The sequence below is a fragment of the Miniopterus schreibersii genome, assembly GCF_964146895.1.
Source record: "Miniopterus schreibersii genome assembly, chromosome: 1".
In the NCBI taxonomy this organism is placed as follows: domain Eukaryota; kingdom Metazoa; phylum Chordata; class Mammalia; order Chiroptera; family Miniopteridae; genus Miniopterus; species Miniopterus schreibersii.
Window position 1 is genome coordinate 310,636 of NC_138101.1, and position 14,313 is coordinate 324,948.

At 66.6% G+C, this 14,313-nt stretch overlaps 1 protein-coding gene across 3 annotated transcripts; it reads left to right on the forward strand.

Moving 5' to 3' along the window:
* Window positions 1-220: 220 nt before the first annotated feature.
* On the forward strand, window positions 221-14,104 carry FGFRL1 (fibroblast growth factor receptor like 1). Of its 3 annotated transcripts, none has more exons than XM_081123992.1 (7): window positions 221-379; window positions 1,641-1,740; window positions 10,512-10,784; window positions 11,871-11,951; window positions 12,042-12,323; window positions 12,408-12,761; window positions 12,856-14,104. In XM_081123992.1, the coding sequence occupies exons 2-7, from the start codon at window positions 1,656-1,658 to the stop codon at window positions 13,308-13,310; spliced, it is 1,530 nt and encodes a 509-aa protein (XP_080980118.1). In that variant the 5' UTR covers window positions 221-379; window positions 1,641-1,655; the 3' UTR covers window positions 13,311-14,104. The 3 variants fall into 3 exon arrangements, with proteins under 3 accessions (XP_080980118.1, XP_080980117.1, XP_080980116.1); XM_081123991.1 differs by lacking the exon at window positions 221-379 and adding an exon at window positions 1,144-1,205; XM_081123990.1 differs by lacking the exon at window positions 221-379 and adding an exon at window positions 1,144-1,205 and having other exon boundaries at window positions 12,042-12,761.
* Window positions 14,105-14,313: the final 209 nt, after the last annotated feature.

Genomic DNA, 14,313 nt, shown 5'->3' on the forward strand with positions numbered 1-14,313 from the left:
TGGTGTGGGGGTTCCGAGAGGCTGGTGGGCGGGAGCGGTGGAGGCCTGGGAGCCAGTGTGGGGGTGCTGCGCAGGGGAAGGGCAGGTGGGAAAATGTGGAGAAAGAACCGCGGGAGAGCTGGGCTCCAGCGCCCCGGTTTGAGCCCGGGACCTGCCGTGTGCTGGCTGGGCAGTCTCGGGTAAGTTACCTGCCTTCTCTGTGCCCGCGCTGGTTCACTGGCACCAGGTGACAGGCGCCTGCCAGCCTGTGAGGGTCAGAGGAGGCGCCCTGTGCTCTCCACCGTCACCGGCGGCAGCCTCCCGGGTCGTTATCAGCAGGGGGAGGCTCGCAGCCCGCGGGCGGCGGGGGGACACACCTGCCGTCGGTCGGAGGCGCCAGGTAAGCCTGGGCCGCGCTTGGCTGGAGCCCGGTCCCCTCGCCAGGCGCCGCTTCGGGCCGGAGCCGGGCCTCGGGTCGCCCTCTGCTCCCGGCAGCTACGTGACAGGCGGACCTCCAGGCCCCGGGGCGCCGGGCGGCCGGTTCGCCTCCCCTGGGCAGCCGGGGGGACTGGCCGGAGGGCAGCCCGGGCGCTCCGGGGGGCGGGGAGCGCGGGTGTCGGGGCCTCCGGGACGGCCGCGGGCAGATAGGTGCGGGGGGGGGGGCGCCGGGGCACCTGGCGGAGAACCGAGCCTGGCGGGGGCGGGGCCGGGGGCGGGGCCGGACGGGGCGGGGCCGAGCCCTGGGGAGACGCCCGGCCCGCGGGCCGCCCGCGCCGCAAGGGTTAAGGCCCGGGCCCGGCGGGCGGGGCGGGCGCACCGCGGATTGGCGGAAAGTTCGGGCGCGGGGCGGGGCGCGGGGCGGGGCGGGCGGGCGGCGGCGCGCCGATTGGCGGGAAGTTGTGCGGGGCGGGGCGCGCGGCGGGCTCGGCGCTCGCTCCGGGAGAGTTGACAAAGCCCCGCAGGGAAGGACGCCTCGCGGCGCCCCGGGCCCTCGCCCCGCCGCCCCGGGACCCCGGCGCCCGCCTCCGCCCCGACGCCGCCGCGCCTCGCGCCCGCCGCGACTCCGGCCCCGGCGCCCCGCAGCCGCCCGCGCCCAGGTAGCGCCGCGCCGTCCCGAGGCCGGGCCCGGGGGCGCGGGGCGGCGGGGGCGGCGCCCGGGCGGCGATGACCGCGCAGCGCGCCCCGCGGGCCCGGCCCTGAGCCCCGCCGCCCGCGAGCCCCGCGAGGTGAGCCCGTCCGCGCGCGCCCGCGGCCCCGGGGGCCCCTGGGGCGCCGAGCGGGAGGGTCGGGTCCAGGTCCGGGTGCAGGCCGGGGGGTCGGTCCCGGGGCCGGGGCCCCGCCGGGCGCTGGCACGCGCCGCGCCGCTCCCGCCCCCTCGGGGTCCTGCGCGCCCCGCCCCCGGCGCCCCGCGTGCCCCCCCAGCGCAATTTGTCCGCTAATGGCGCAGGCGATTATCTGCGGCGCCGCCTGGCGTGTCCCGCGGGCGGCCCGCGCTCCCAGCGCCGGGAACCCAGACGCCGGAGGCCGGCGGGCGGCAATTAGCCCGAACCCTTTGTCTGCGGCGGTCCGCTCCCCGCGCCGCCCCCGCCCCGCCCCGCGCCCCGGGCCCCGCCGGAGGGTGGCGACGCCCCCCGGCGCCGGTGACGCCCCCCGCGCCCCAGGTCGGACCGGCCGCGATGACGCCGAGCCCCGCGCTGCTGCCGCTGCTGCTGCTGCCGCCGCTGCTGCTGGGGGCCCTCCCGCCGGCCCGCGCCGCCCGAGGTGAGTCCGGCGCCCGCCGCGCCCGCGCCCGCGCCGGCCCCGCCCCTTCCCGCCGGCCCTCAACTCTGCCCCAGTGCCCGCGGCGCGTGCCTGCGCCCCACCCGCCGCCGCGCTCCCGGCGCGCAGGCCCAGCTCGCGGGTGGGGCGGGCTCCCCCGTGGTCTCCCCAGCGCGCCGCAGGGCGCCTCAGGTAGCCCCCAGGTCACCCCCGCTCACCCACGGCGCACCCTCACCGCGGGGTGCCCCGGGCTTACCCACAGGCCACCCTCAGCCCACCCTTGGGGCTCCCCCAGTTTATACCCAGGGTACCCCAGGCTCACACAAGGACCCCCACTACCCATGGGGCACCCCCAGCTCGCCCACAGGGTCCTTCTTACTCTCAGGGCACCGCCGGCTCACCCGTGGGGCCCCGTAGTTGCCCGCAGGCTGGGTTCGGGCCCCAGTTCCCCGCGGGACACATGCACGTACACAACCACGTCACAGCCACATCGGTACCTGCAGTTGAGGGCAGCTGGTCACCCTGGATTCTTGGAGGGTGGGTTGTTTGGCCACAGTGGACTCTATTAGGTCCCTGGGAACCTGCAGAGACCCCCAGGGTGGCCAGGGTGCAGTGTGGGGACAGTGGGGGCGTTCTTGGTGTCTGGGACTCATGACCCAGCCCTGGGCCCCGGGCCTGCCCACCCTCAGGTACAGTCCCCAGCTTCGGGGATCGCTGCGCCGTGGGGGGTGTTTCCTGTTCAAGACAGACCCCAAGGACTACCTCCTTCAGGTTGGACACTGTGCTCTTGGTCAGCACCACACCAGGGCCCACACACCTGATGTCCAACTGGGCAGGCCTGGTATGCCCCGAGGGGCCCTTGCCCCTGTCCCCAGCCCCAGCGAGCGAGGACATCCTCGGCTGGTGGGTAACGGGTGATGAGTGCCCGCGGACTCTTGCCGGTCCGCCATGGTCTTTGCTGGCCTCCTATGAGCTAGGCGGGACCTTTGGGTGTGTTGACCACTCAGGATCGTTCCTGCCCTGTCCGCCAGTCCTCTGAGACTTCGAACCCCTCCCCTGCCACCCAGCGGGCGCACCAAGCCCAACGCGGCCTTATATGGCCACGTACGGGTGTTGGGTGGCGGGCGGCGGCCCAGGTGGGCCTCATGCCATGGTACCCCCCCTCCCCGCCCGCCTGGCTGGGCACTGACCGGCTGGCTTGAGGGTGGGGGCTGCCCAGCTATAGCTGGGCTGGGCAGCGTCCTGGGTACTATGGGCACTCAGGTCATCCTCAGTAAGGTCCCCCTGGCAGCCGGTGGCCCAGACTCCGATTTTTCTTTTATCTGCTTGGACCCCCCCATCTTTGCACCTGCCCGTCCCTTTGCCACTCGGTCAGGGAGGCTCTGGAGGCTACTGTCCTGGCCTGGTCATTGGCTGGAGCCTGAGGCGGAGTGGGGGATGGCAGTAGGCAGTGGATGGCAGCGGGCAACAGGGCCTGAATCAGTGCCCTGCTCGGTGCCCCTCAGCCTTGGCCTTGGGGCTGCGCCTGGTATCCAGCCCCAGCCCTGGCTCTGCACCGTGGGGAGCAGGGGGCTGCTGTCCAAGGGCAGGGCCTCTGTGGTTTTGGGGGGGGCACTCTTCCTGAATTGTACTGGCTTCTCGGGCGCGGGCCGACGTGGACCTTCTTTCGGCAGGCACACCAGTGCAGAGAGTTGGCGTTTTTTCGATAGCCACTTGCCCGGTGGTGTCACAATCTCTGGACTCTGTACATCTCTAGACTTGGATCATATTTTTAAAGTTCCGCTTTTCCCAAAGTTTCAGTCTTGGTGGGTTTGTCTTAAACTGTTTGTTTTTTTTTCAAATTTGAGGAAAGATAGGACTTGGCTTTCTCCGTTTCCGTTTTATTTCTCACAGTGGGAATGTGAGAGGTTCAGAGCGGAATACTTTTCACAAGTAACTTTGCAAGGAGCTGTTTCAGGGGTTTTCTGAGAAGTGCCACGTTTGAACTTATCCAAGGTTGGCGCAGTAGACAGTCTCTGAGCAGCCAGCCCTCGAGGCCGCCCCTGGCCTCTGGACCCAGCCAGCTTGCCCTGGGTGAACAGAACACCGATCCCAGGAGGCTGGGTGCTGCCTGGCATGCGGGTGCCCCTGCCCCGTGGGGAGGGCGGTCTTGGGGGCCGTCAGGGTCTGTGCTATGCATGACTGATTCAGTGGGAAGATGTGTGGTTGTCCTGACCGCTATGGTGGTTCGCGTGGGCATCGGGGGACAGCAGCCTCTGGCCAGGCTGCAGGGGGCCTCCTCACTGCCCCCAGGCCCCCTGCACAGCGGTTGGCCAGAGTGCAGTGGGGCTGAGGTGGATGTTCAGGAGCCAGGTCCAGGCATTGCCAGGTGGGGTGTGGGCCAGCCCCCTCGTGTACTCGGGCCCCACTCCTGGAAGGGAGAATAAATCACGGCCCCCTCTGGGGGGAGGAGGGAGCTGTGAACAAAGTCGCCTTTGGCTGGGCCTGGAAACACAGGCTGCTTCTCCACTGTGCGGGAATCAATGGGCCTCCGGCTCCCGCCAGGCGCCTTAGCCCCAACCAGGGAAATGTTGGTTTTCCCCCAGCAGCGGCCCCAGCCTGTGGCTTACCCAGGGCCGGGCTCAGGCAGTGCTAGCAGACGGGGGGTGTGTGTGAACGTGCGGGATGTCACCCCACATGCTGGGGTGCTTACCACTGGCTACCCACCCACCATGTGGTGTCCTCGCTGGCATCCTTTGGCTCAGTCTGTGCCTCGCCTGGTGTGTCCTGGTGACAGCCTCAGTGGGTAGGTCTGAATGTGGAGGGGAGGGGTGCCTAGGTCCCCAAGTCCCATGGACACCCTTTCCAGCACTGCTGCCCACCACCCGTTCTTCCCAGCGGTGGCCACTGGTGCTCCTGGTCAAGCCCCGATATGCCCTGCCCAGCTGCTGTCTGGGCCCCAGGGGGGAGGGGGTTAGAGGGAAGGGGCCAGACCAGGACAGGCCTAGGAGAGGAAAGGCTTCCAGGTGGAGGTCTCTGGATAGAGGGTTGGCTCACCTGGGCCAGGGTGGACATCCAGAGTACATGGGTGCCTTGGTGTAGCTGGATTGGGAACAGTGAGTAGGGACAGGCCAGGGAAGGACTGAGAGGCTGGTTGGCTGGGGAGTTCTGGGAGGAGGGGTGCTGGGAGTGTCCTGAGGAGCTTTTTCTCCTGTCCCAGCCCCCTGTCCTCAGTAAGGAGTCCACACTCCATGCCCCCTCTGGGTGCTGGGGGCAGGACCTGGAGGGGAGACTGCCCCCTGGGGAGAGCCAGCACGGGGCCAGGGCTTCCAGGAGCTGTCCCTGAATCGGGGAGGCAGCTGTGGCAGGGAGGGTGCTCCTGTGAGCATCTGGGCTGCTGAATCCCCAGGCTTCCCCTCCTGGCAGGAAACAATTGCTTTTCTTCCTGCCTAGTGAGTTTATTTCGTGAGAGGTTTACACAGGCCGAGTGTTGGGGAGTGAGTGGCTAAGGAGCGAACACGGGGCGTGCGGCAGAGGCGGGAGAAGGGCCCTGTGCCCTGCCCTGGCCTCAGACCCCTGCGGTGACCCCCTTGGGCCCCTGCAGTGTTGAGCCCAGCAGAGCCGCGCACAGTTTGACACGCGTTTTCCCCTCGAGGGCTCGGTGGCCCAGCCTCAGGCCTGTCCTCGGGGAGCCTGCTGTAAACCCTGGGCCATGGTGTGGGAGCAGGTGTGGGTGAGCGCGAGGGGTTCTCTGGCCTGGAGGTACCCCGAGCCCAGGCTGCTGGGTGAGGTGGGCTGTCCAGTGTGGGAGCCCTCACAGCAGGCTGAGCATCCGTTCTGCCTAAAGCCCCACCTCTGGCCCAGGGCCTCTAGGCTCAGGAAATGTCCTTATCATATTTCCAAGGTGACATGGGTGCTCGGGTGGTCAGGGCCCAGTGCTGGCATTTGAGGGAGGCTCCCATGGAAGGAGCCTTCTGGGTTCCTTGACAACTGGGGTGGGGCCCCTCTGGGGAGACTGTGATGGGGACTCAAGTTCTAGGTGAGTGGCGTTGGTGACTTGCTGGGTGGAGGGGTCAGCTTGGAGTCCAGTGAACCTGGCGAGATCTGAACATGGGGCAGGGGCTGCCAATGTGCAGCTGATCCCCCTGGATGGGTACCTGGCAGTGAGTCTGGGTGTTGCCCTGGTCACCATCAGTTGTTGATGACTTATGTGGGGACCCCCTAGGGCAATGGCACCATTGGGGTGACTATGCCCCCTGAGATGGCAAGGAGATGGATCCCTGTGGCCAGGGTTCTGCCCATGGTCCACCTGAGGACTTCCCAGGGTGGAAGCAGACCTGTCCGCTCACCTGGTGCTGCGCTGGGCAGCAGGGGGGACTGGACATCCCGCCAGCTCGCTTGCTTGATGGGTCAGGCTGTGCCTTTGCCACGCCCAGAATGGCCTGGTTTCTGGGGCAACCACCTGTCCTGCGGGTCCTACCAGTTCCACCACGGCTCCTGTGGGTCCAGCCCCCCGGGGCCGCCCTGAGCCGCCCGGTGACGGGGAACCTGTGTGAGTATGAACAGGTGTGTGCGTGCATGCGTGTGTGTACGTGTGCCTGACCTGCTCGGGGCCTGGCAGCGCCTGGCCCCTGCTCCTCAGGCCCTGTTGTGGCATCACCTGTACCCCCTCCTGTGGGCGTCCCTGTCCTTCCCCCAAGGTCTCACCTTCTTGAGCCCACCATGGGTGGGCCTCCCCAGCTCAGCCCTGTGCCAGTGCTCTCTCATGATGGGGTGAGGGCACAAGTCCCCCCACCCTCCCAGAGAGTGTCCGCCCACCCCGCCCGGCACAGGGTGTTCAGGTTAGGACCTGCCTCCCCTCCCTGCTCTCTGACGAGGTCCCGCCGTGCTGACCTCAGGCCACTGAGTTCCTCCAGGAGGGGTGGGGCCCAGCAGGTCAGTGGCTCCTGGTGGTGCCTTCATCCCATGGCTAGTTCTTGTGTGAGTAGCCTGATGCCCACCCACTTCTCGCCAGGGAATTCTTTCCAGGCTGGACATTTCTGGGACTTTGCAGGGCTTGCTGGGGACAGAGCCGGCCCTGATGAGTTGGCCAGGTGGTCCCTGGACACCCTCATTCCCATCTGTGTCTGCGGCCACGAGGGTGGGAGTAACTGACTCGGGGGAGGTGTGGGGTGAGGCCTGAGAGGGTGGTGCACCTGCTACTCCTGCTGCGCCAGAAGCAGGATGGTGCCTGGTCCAGTCCTTCTGCAGGGGCTCCAGGTCAGCAGGTTGGGGCCCACAGACTGCCTTCGGCAGTGGGGAAGAGGTCAAGGCCGGTACTCCCAGGGCCAGGCCCCTGACGGACTGTGCGCAGGCCACCCCCAGAATGAGTTATGGGAGCCCGGGAGGGGGAGGGGTGTCAGGAAGGTCATCAGGTGGGGCGTCCAGAGCTGAGGCCCAGGGCAGCGTGGTCAGTGAGGTATGTGGTGCCGAGCCAGGGCCTTGGACACTGCACGGGGTTGGCTGCAGCAGGTCCCGTCCCCACCCTCCCTCATGTGTCACCTCTCCATCCATCCCAGTGCCCTGTCCCCTTCCGCCCTGCTTGGGCCCACTGGGGCGAGGGGTGTCGCTGGGGTTACCGAGGGATCTTGTTTTACCAAACCTAGCCAGGTGGGTGATGGGGGTGGGCCTGGGCGTCTCAGGCGCTCAGAGGTGCGTTGTGTCCCTCAGTGAGGGGTCTGCATCCACTGCTGGGGGGGTGTGTACGAGTGCACACCTGGGGGACTGTGGGGCAGAGAGTGCATTCAGAGAACAAGGCGTGGGCCTGGGGCAGCCTGTGTACCTGGGGGCCACAGTGCGACAGGATCTGTGTGTTACACCTGAGCCCCGGGTGGCAGCTGGGAAGCGTGGTTGTGTAGGCTGGGTGTGGGGCCTCCAGGTTGCTGCACGCTGGCCCCTCCTGGCACCTCTGTTCCTGGCCTTGTTTTCACAGCTGGGGAGTAGGAAGGAGAGAAGAGAGGAGGGCAGTGACTCCCTCCCTGCCCCCATCTCAGTGTTCAGCCCTCGCTGAGGGGTGAGACCTTGCCCGTCTCCGCTTACCCCCATGTCTGTTCCTCCACGTGGCCCTCGTATCTTGCCTGTGCCCGGAACTCCCCAAGGCTACGGCTTAGGCTGTGTGCAGGGTTGGGGGCTTCCTGGAGGAGGCACTCACAGGGACGGGGCTGAGGCTGGGGGGAGGGACCCTGGAGGAGGCCAAGGCCCCCAGGCCCTGCCTGGAAGCTGTTGGGCTTTCGTGCCAGGCGCTCCTCCACACGCCCTGCAGGTGCCCTCGGGCTTCAGCCATGGCCTCAGTTTCCCATGGCTGAGTGGGTTGGACGCCCTGTCCAGGTGCACAATGGGGGCTTGTGTTTCCCAGGCTAAATATAGAGCTGCAGCAGTCATGCTGACGGCCAAAATTCCCAGGAATCTGTGGAGGGAGGAGGGCTTTCCTCCGGTGAGCCTACCGGGGTCTCTGCGGAGGCTGGTGTGGGGGTTGCCCAGGGGCCTTGCCTGGCCTTGGGTCCAGCACGGGTGGGGCGGGCGGGCTGGCCGCTGGGGAGGGGGAAGGGGCTGTTTGCTTTAGGATAAGACTGGCTCCAGCCTGCCTGTCCCCCTGTACCGCTTGAAGGGCTGCCCTGGGGCCACACTTCCTGCTGTCTGGCAGTCACTTGGCTCTGTCCCTCTGCAGTGACGAGGGGCATCCTGACCTCTCCGTCTGCACAAATCAGCTGCTGTTGCCCTGTAGACACCCCACTGCTCAAGCTCTTCTGTCTGGGGTGGGGCGGGGCTTGAGGTGACCCCCAGCACACAGTCCTTTCTCTGCCACTGAGCAGGCTCCTTTGGGGGATGGGGGTGTTGGACCAGCCCCCTTTTGTGCCCCTCGGGTAGTGTTGGGACCGGCAAACCCCCAACGGGGATGACACTGCCTCAGGCCTGCCCCTGTCCTCCTTCCCTGCACCTTCTGCACAGTCCCGTGTGTCCATGTGCCCAGGTGGCAGCCCTGGCAGCCCAGGGCACTGGGTGGGGGGGGGGACCCTCTTTGTCCTGCAGCCAGGAGGCCCCTGTGAATGGTGGAATTTCAGGCAGTGACAGGTGGCTGACAGGGTCTGCCTGGGAATGAGGAAAGGACCTTGTCTGTGGACCCTGCAGCCCCTCCCACTCGAGCTGGGTGGGTGCCTGGGGGGACCCTACAGACAGTTCAGTAATTAGGGAGAGGTGGATCTCAGACCCCTGCCACCTCTGCTCTTCTTGTCCCTTCCGGGGGACAAGGGTGGGGGTGGGAGCTGGTGAAGAGGAGGATGGTGGGGAGTGCAGGGGCCTGGAGCTGTGGCGCAGGGTCCAGGAGCCACGTGGTGGGTGGGAGGGACCCTAGTCGAGGCAGGATAGGGGGTGGGCTTGCATCTTGGCAGGGTAGGCTTGGTGGAGTGGGGTGCGCCAGGCACGGTGAGGGGGTGGGGCTGGGAGGAGCCCCTCCCCACTGGGAACCCAGAGACCCTTATCCCTGAGCTGTCAGCTCCCTCGGTGTAAGTGGGGACGGCACCCACCCCTCCCTTTCCCCCCAGACAGAGGTGGTGGGGGCTCAGTGCCCTGGGAGGGTCCCTGGGAGGTGGGCAAGGATGAGTGAGAAGCTGCTGCCTGAGTGTCTGGCGGACCCACAGAAGCATGTGGGGCCCCGGTTGCAAAGTCCCCAACGTAACCAGCTGGTAATTGCATGTTGAAGGAATACTAGCTGATTATTAGAAACACATGCTGCCCTCGGGCCCTGCTTAATAGTGGCTGGGAGCAGCCACCACCTCCTGGCACCTCCTTGAGCCCAGGACGCTGGACGCTGGCCCTCTGGGCCTGGAGTGGCCATAGCATGGGCCTGGGAGGGGTGGCTGGGTGCCCGTGGCTACCTCCTCGGGTCTGGAGGCCTAGCGGGCAAGGGGACTGTGCATGAGAGCCCAGCACCCTGTGGTCAGCCATCCACTGCACAGGGGCTGCAGAGACCCCTAGGCTCAGAGCCATGGCCCCAGGCCAGGAGATGGCCCCTGTCCTTTCTCACACCTGCAGTGTCATTCCCAGCCGGTCAGTCACTCAGTCCCCTCCAGTCCTGGTCACCTCACTGCTTGCACGTGACTCAGAGGCCCTGAGGCAGGACTGGGCTGGTGGGAGTGGGAGGGGGTTTGTTCCTGCTGGTAAGGGGCCCATGGCCTCGGCCTCAGCCTGGACCACGGGCTTCTCCCATGGTTTGCAGTGGACACAGACTGCCAACCAGACAGGAACCCTTCACTTGGGGCCCATGCACCCAGCCACTCGCCCTGTGGCCCCAGGGCCTTGGGTTAAGCTACGTGTTGGGTGTGGCTGGTAGCAGGGAGGCCCTTGTCCAGGCAGATGGGGTCCACACACACATAGACATGGGCCTCCAGACGCAGGGATGCCAAGCAGGTGCCATACAACTCTTTCACACACAGACACTTGGGCTTGTCTGTGGGGGCTAGTCAGGAGCTACCCTGCTCTCCTGTGGGCTTGTGTCCCCGTGAGCTACTCCAGCCAGATGGTATTTTTGCAATGGCGTGTAGTTGGTGCTCAGCGGATGTGGGCCTGGCACACAGTGGGCCTGGGTAAATGCCAGCCTTGCTCTGTGAGGAGGGCCCTGAGCCTCAGCCCCCATTGCTTGTGCTGGGCAGGGGACTCAGGGTGGAGTCCTGGGTGGGGACCCTCCGGGACACCCCTCCCCGAGCTCCCAGCTCTCGTACCACCGCCTCCCTGACCGGGGCCTCTGACCCCGCCTGCAGGCCCCCCGAGGATGGCAGACAAGGTGGTCCCACGGCAGGTGGCCCGGCTGGGCCGCACCGTCAGGCTACAGTGCCCCGTGGAGGGGGACCCACCGCCGCTGACCATGTGGACCAAGGACGGCCGCACGATCCACGGTGGCTGGAGCCGGTTCCGCGTGCTGCACCAGGGGCTGCGGGTGAAGGAGGTGGAGCGGGAGGACGCGGGTGCCTACGTGTGCAAGGCCACCAACGGCTTCGGCAGCCTCAGCGTCAACTACACCCTCATCGTGATGGGTCAGTGACGGCTGGGCAGGGCCTCGGGGCTGGGGCAGGGGCTTCTGTCCGAGTCAGTCTTCCCTAGGCTCCCACCCTGACCCCATCACCACCCCCAGCCCGGGCTCCTCCTCAGGCCTAGCCCTCAGGGACCCTCCCTCCCCGAGGTCCTGCTGACCGGGAACTGGGGCAGCCAGGGGCAGCGGGAGTGGGTATCTGTGCTCAGGACAGTGGTCCCACTGAAGGGCGTGCCAGGCAGGCTGGTGGCCTGGGTGTCAGCGGTGACTTTGAGGCTCAGGTTTCGAAGTTCAGAGGGGCCGCGGGAAGCCAAGGACCTTCTGTTCTCTTCTGCCTCTGGGGCCTGGGCTTGGGGAATGGGTGTTGTCCCCGTGACACACCCTGCACTCTCTGGTCCCTGGCATTGCCATCCAGCCCTTCCCCACCTGCTGCCAGTGTGTCCTTTGGGGAGGGTCCTTGGGGAAGGGGCATCCCCAGGGTGGGTCTCAGGGCATGCTGGTCCATCACAAAGAAGCCTGAGCCACACTCCCCCTTCTCTGGTTCCCCGGGTGGGGGCCTGAGACAGTCTGGCCTTGGTCCTGGGCTGGGTGGAGGCTGTCTTGGGGAAGGGGCATTCCTCAGTAAGCCCCACCCCACAGGGGCCTTCTCTGGGTTGTGGACCAGGAGCGCTGCGGGTGCCCCCCACTGTCCTCGCGGAGGGCGGGTGGCTGGGCGGTATGCGGGCCATGTCACTTCACCCAGCCCTCGGGCCCTTGATGTGGGTTAGGGTTACTGCAGCTGCCGCCGGGCTGCCCCTCCCCCCAGCCTGCAGACCCCCCGGAGCCGGGGTGGGGGGCCAGCTCTCAGGTCTCTGCCCCCCCCGTGCCTGTTGGGGTCACCTGCACCCTGGGAGTGGGCTGGGCGGGCTCTCTGCCCAGCTGTCTCTGGGACTCTGAGATGTGGGTGTGCCGATGGGCCTCCACTTGCTTTTCTAGAGCTTTCCCAGAGCTTTCCCAGCTGGGCCAGACACTGGGGACTGGGAACCAGCCCAGGTCTGGGTAGGGGGCTGGGGGGGCCCCTCTTACACCCACACCCCCCCCCCGTCTGCAGAGGACACCAGCCCAGTCAGGGAGAGCCCAGGGCACGAGGGCTCCTCCGGGGGCCAGGAGGACCCAGCCAGCAAGCAGTGGGGTGAGCATGGCAACAGCACTGTCCCCCTGGGGTGCAGGGGGGGACCCTCCATCCTGTGCCCCTCTGACCTCTGTGCCCCCTACCCTGCAGCCCGGCCCCGCTTCACACAGCCCTCTAAGATGAGGCGCCGGGTGATCGCTCGGCCTGTGGGCAGCTCTGTGCGTCTCAAGTGTGTGGCCAGCGGGCACCCGCGGCCGGACATCATGTGGATGAAGGATGACCAGGCCCTGACGCGCCCAGAGGCTGGCGAGCACAGGAAGAAGTGGACGCTGAGCCTGAAGAACCTGCGGCCCGAGGACAGCGGCAAGTACACGTGCCGAGTGTCGAACCGCGCGGGCGCCATCAACGCCACCTACAAGGTGGACGTGATCCGTGAGTGCCGGCGGGGGCTGGAGACCGGCGGGGGTGGGGGGCCAGCGGGGACCAGGGACGCGCCCACATGCCGTTTCCCTGCAGAGCGGACACGCTCCAAGCCGGTCCTCACGGGCACGCATCCTGTGAACACCACGGTGGACTTCGGGGGCACCACATCCTTCCAGTGCAAAGTGCGCAGTGACGTGAAGCCCGTGATCCAGTGGCTGAAGCGCGTGGAGTATGGCGCCGAGGGCCGCTACAACTCCACCATCGACGTGGGCGGCCAGAAGTTTGTGGTGCTGCCCACGGGCGACGTGTGGTCGCGGCCCGACGGCTCCTACCTCAACAAGCTGCTCATCACACGCGCCCGTCAGGATGACGCCGGCATGTACATCTGCCTGGGCGCCAACACCATGGGCTACAGCTTCCGCAGCGCCTTCCTCACCGTGCTGCCAGGTGCCCCCCCGCCCCGCCCCGCCCCGCCCCAGCCCCCTGGCCTCGCACAGACACTCCTGACCCTTCACACCTTCTTCCCTGTTCTCTCCTGAAGATCCAAAGCCGCCCGGGCCACCCGTGGCCCCCTCCTCCTCGGCCACGAGCCTGCCGTGGCCCGTGGTCATCGGCATCCCAGCCGGCGCTGTCTTCATCCTGGGCACCGTGCTCCTGTGGCTCTGCCAGGCCAAGAAAAAGCCGTGTGCCCCCGTGCCCACCCCACCTGTGCCTGCGCACCGCACACCTGGGACCACCCGAGACCGCGGCGGGGACAAGGACCTGCCTGTGTCCCCAGCGCTCGGCACCACCGCGGGCGTGGGGCTGTGTGAGGAGCTTGGGGCTCCAGCGGCCCCCCAGCACCTGCTGGGCCCGGGCTCAGCTGCTGGCCCCAAGCTTTACCCCAAACTCTACACGGACGTGCACACGCATACACATACACACACGCACTCACACACGCACTCACATGTGGAAGGCAAAGTCCACCAGCACCAGCACATCCACTACCAGTGCTAGGTGGTGCTGCTCTTGGGGCCCCCAGGTGCCAGGGGTGGGCACCTGGAGGCCAGGCCAGGTGGGCAGGCTGGGAGCAGAGGGCTGCGGAGGGAGGTGCACACAGGTTCGGGGCTCAGCCAGAAGTCTGGGTTTCCCGTGAGAGACACACGCTCCTGGACGCATGCACACACACACACACACCCCCCGTTACACACACTGACATGCAGTCACACCACACTCGGGCCTGCGTTTGTAACTTTGCCGTGCGCCTGTAGCTTGGGGCCACTCAATGAGGGAAGCCCTTGGCCTGTGAGGAGGATTTCACAGGGGCTGCAGTCACCACCCCGGCTGGCAGGAGATCTGAGAGGCACCCTGGCTTAGCAAACCAAAAACTCCCTACCCCTGCCCTACGCCTGCCCGCCTGTCTCCCTGCCTCGGCAGGTGGGTGGCTATTTTTGCCACCACCTGTCCTGGGTGTCCAGGAGCCCACCAGTAGTGCCCTGGGCCAGGGCGTGGGGCATAGCAGTCCCAGGCCCTGTCCTGAGAGGCGGGAGCCCAGCTGGGAGTGACTCTGGTCACACCCAGCCTCCCACTGCCAGAGAGAAGGGGGCCTGAATATTTATATTTAAGAAATTAAGATAATAATATTAATGATGAAAGGAGGGCTGGGCCACAGAGACCTGGCCTCTCCTGGGGCCCAGGACCCACCTGGCCTCGTGGCCATGCTGGACGTCCACCTTGGGGCCAGGCACCCATGGCCCCACTGCCCAAGGTGGCCTCAGACCTCTGTAATTTTATATAGAGTTTGAGCTGAAGCTTCGTATATTTAATTTATTTTGTTAAACAAGAAAATGTGCATCCTTTTTGTCTAAACTAGTGTTTCTGCCTGTGTATGCATCTGCGTACAGGTGTGTGCAAGTATGTGTGTGCATGTGTACCTGTGTGGGGGCTTGCGTCTTGGGGTCCAACCCATTAACAAAGGAGGTTCTGAGAGTCCCATTGCTGGGCTGAGGCTCGGTCCGGG

Coding starts and splice junctions, on each gene's coding strand:
- FGFRL1 (XM_081123990.1), top strand. CDS start 1,656: ATGACGCCGAGCCCCGCGCTGCTGCCGCTGCTGCTGCTGCCGCCGCTG. Junction 10,785..11,870: donor CTACACCCTCATCGTGATGG/GTCAGTGACGGC, acceptor CCCCGTCTGCAG/AGGACACCAGCCCAGTCAGG. Junction 12,762..12,855: donor CTTCCTCACCGTGCTGCCAG/GTGCCCCCCCGC, acceptor TCTCTCCTGAAG/ATCCAAAGCCGCCCGGGCCA.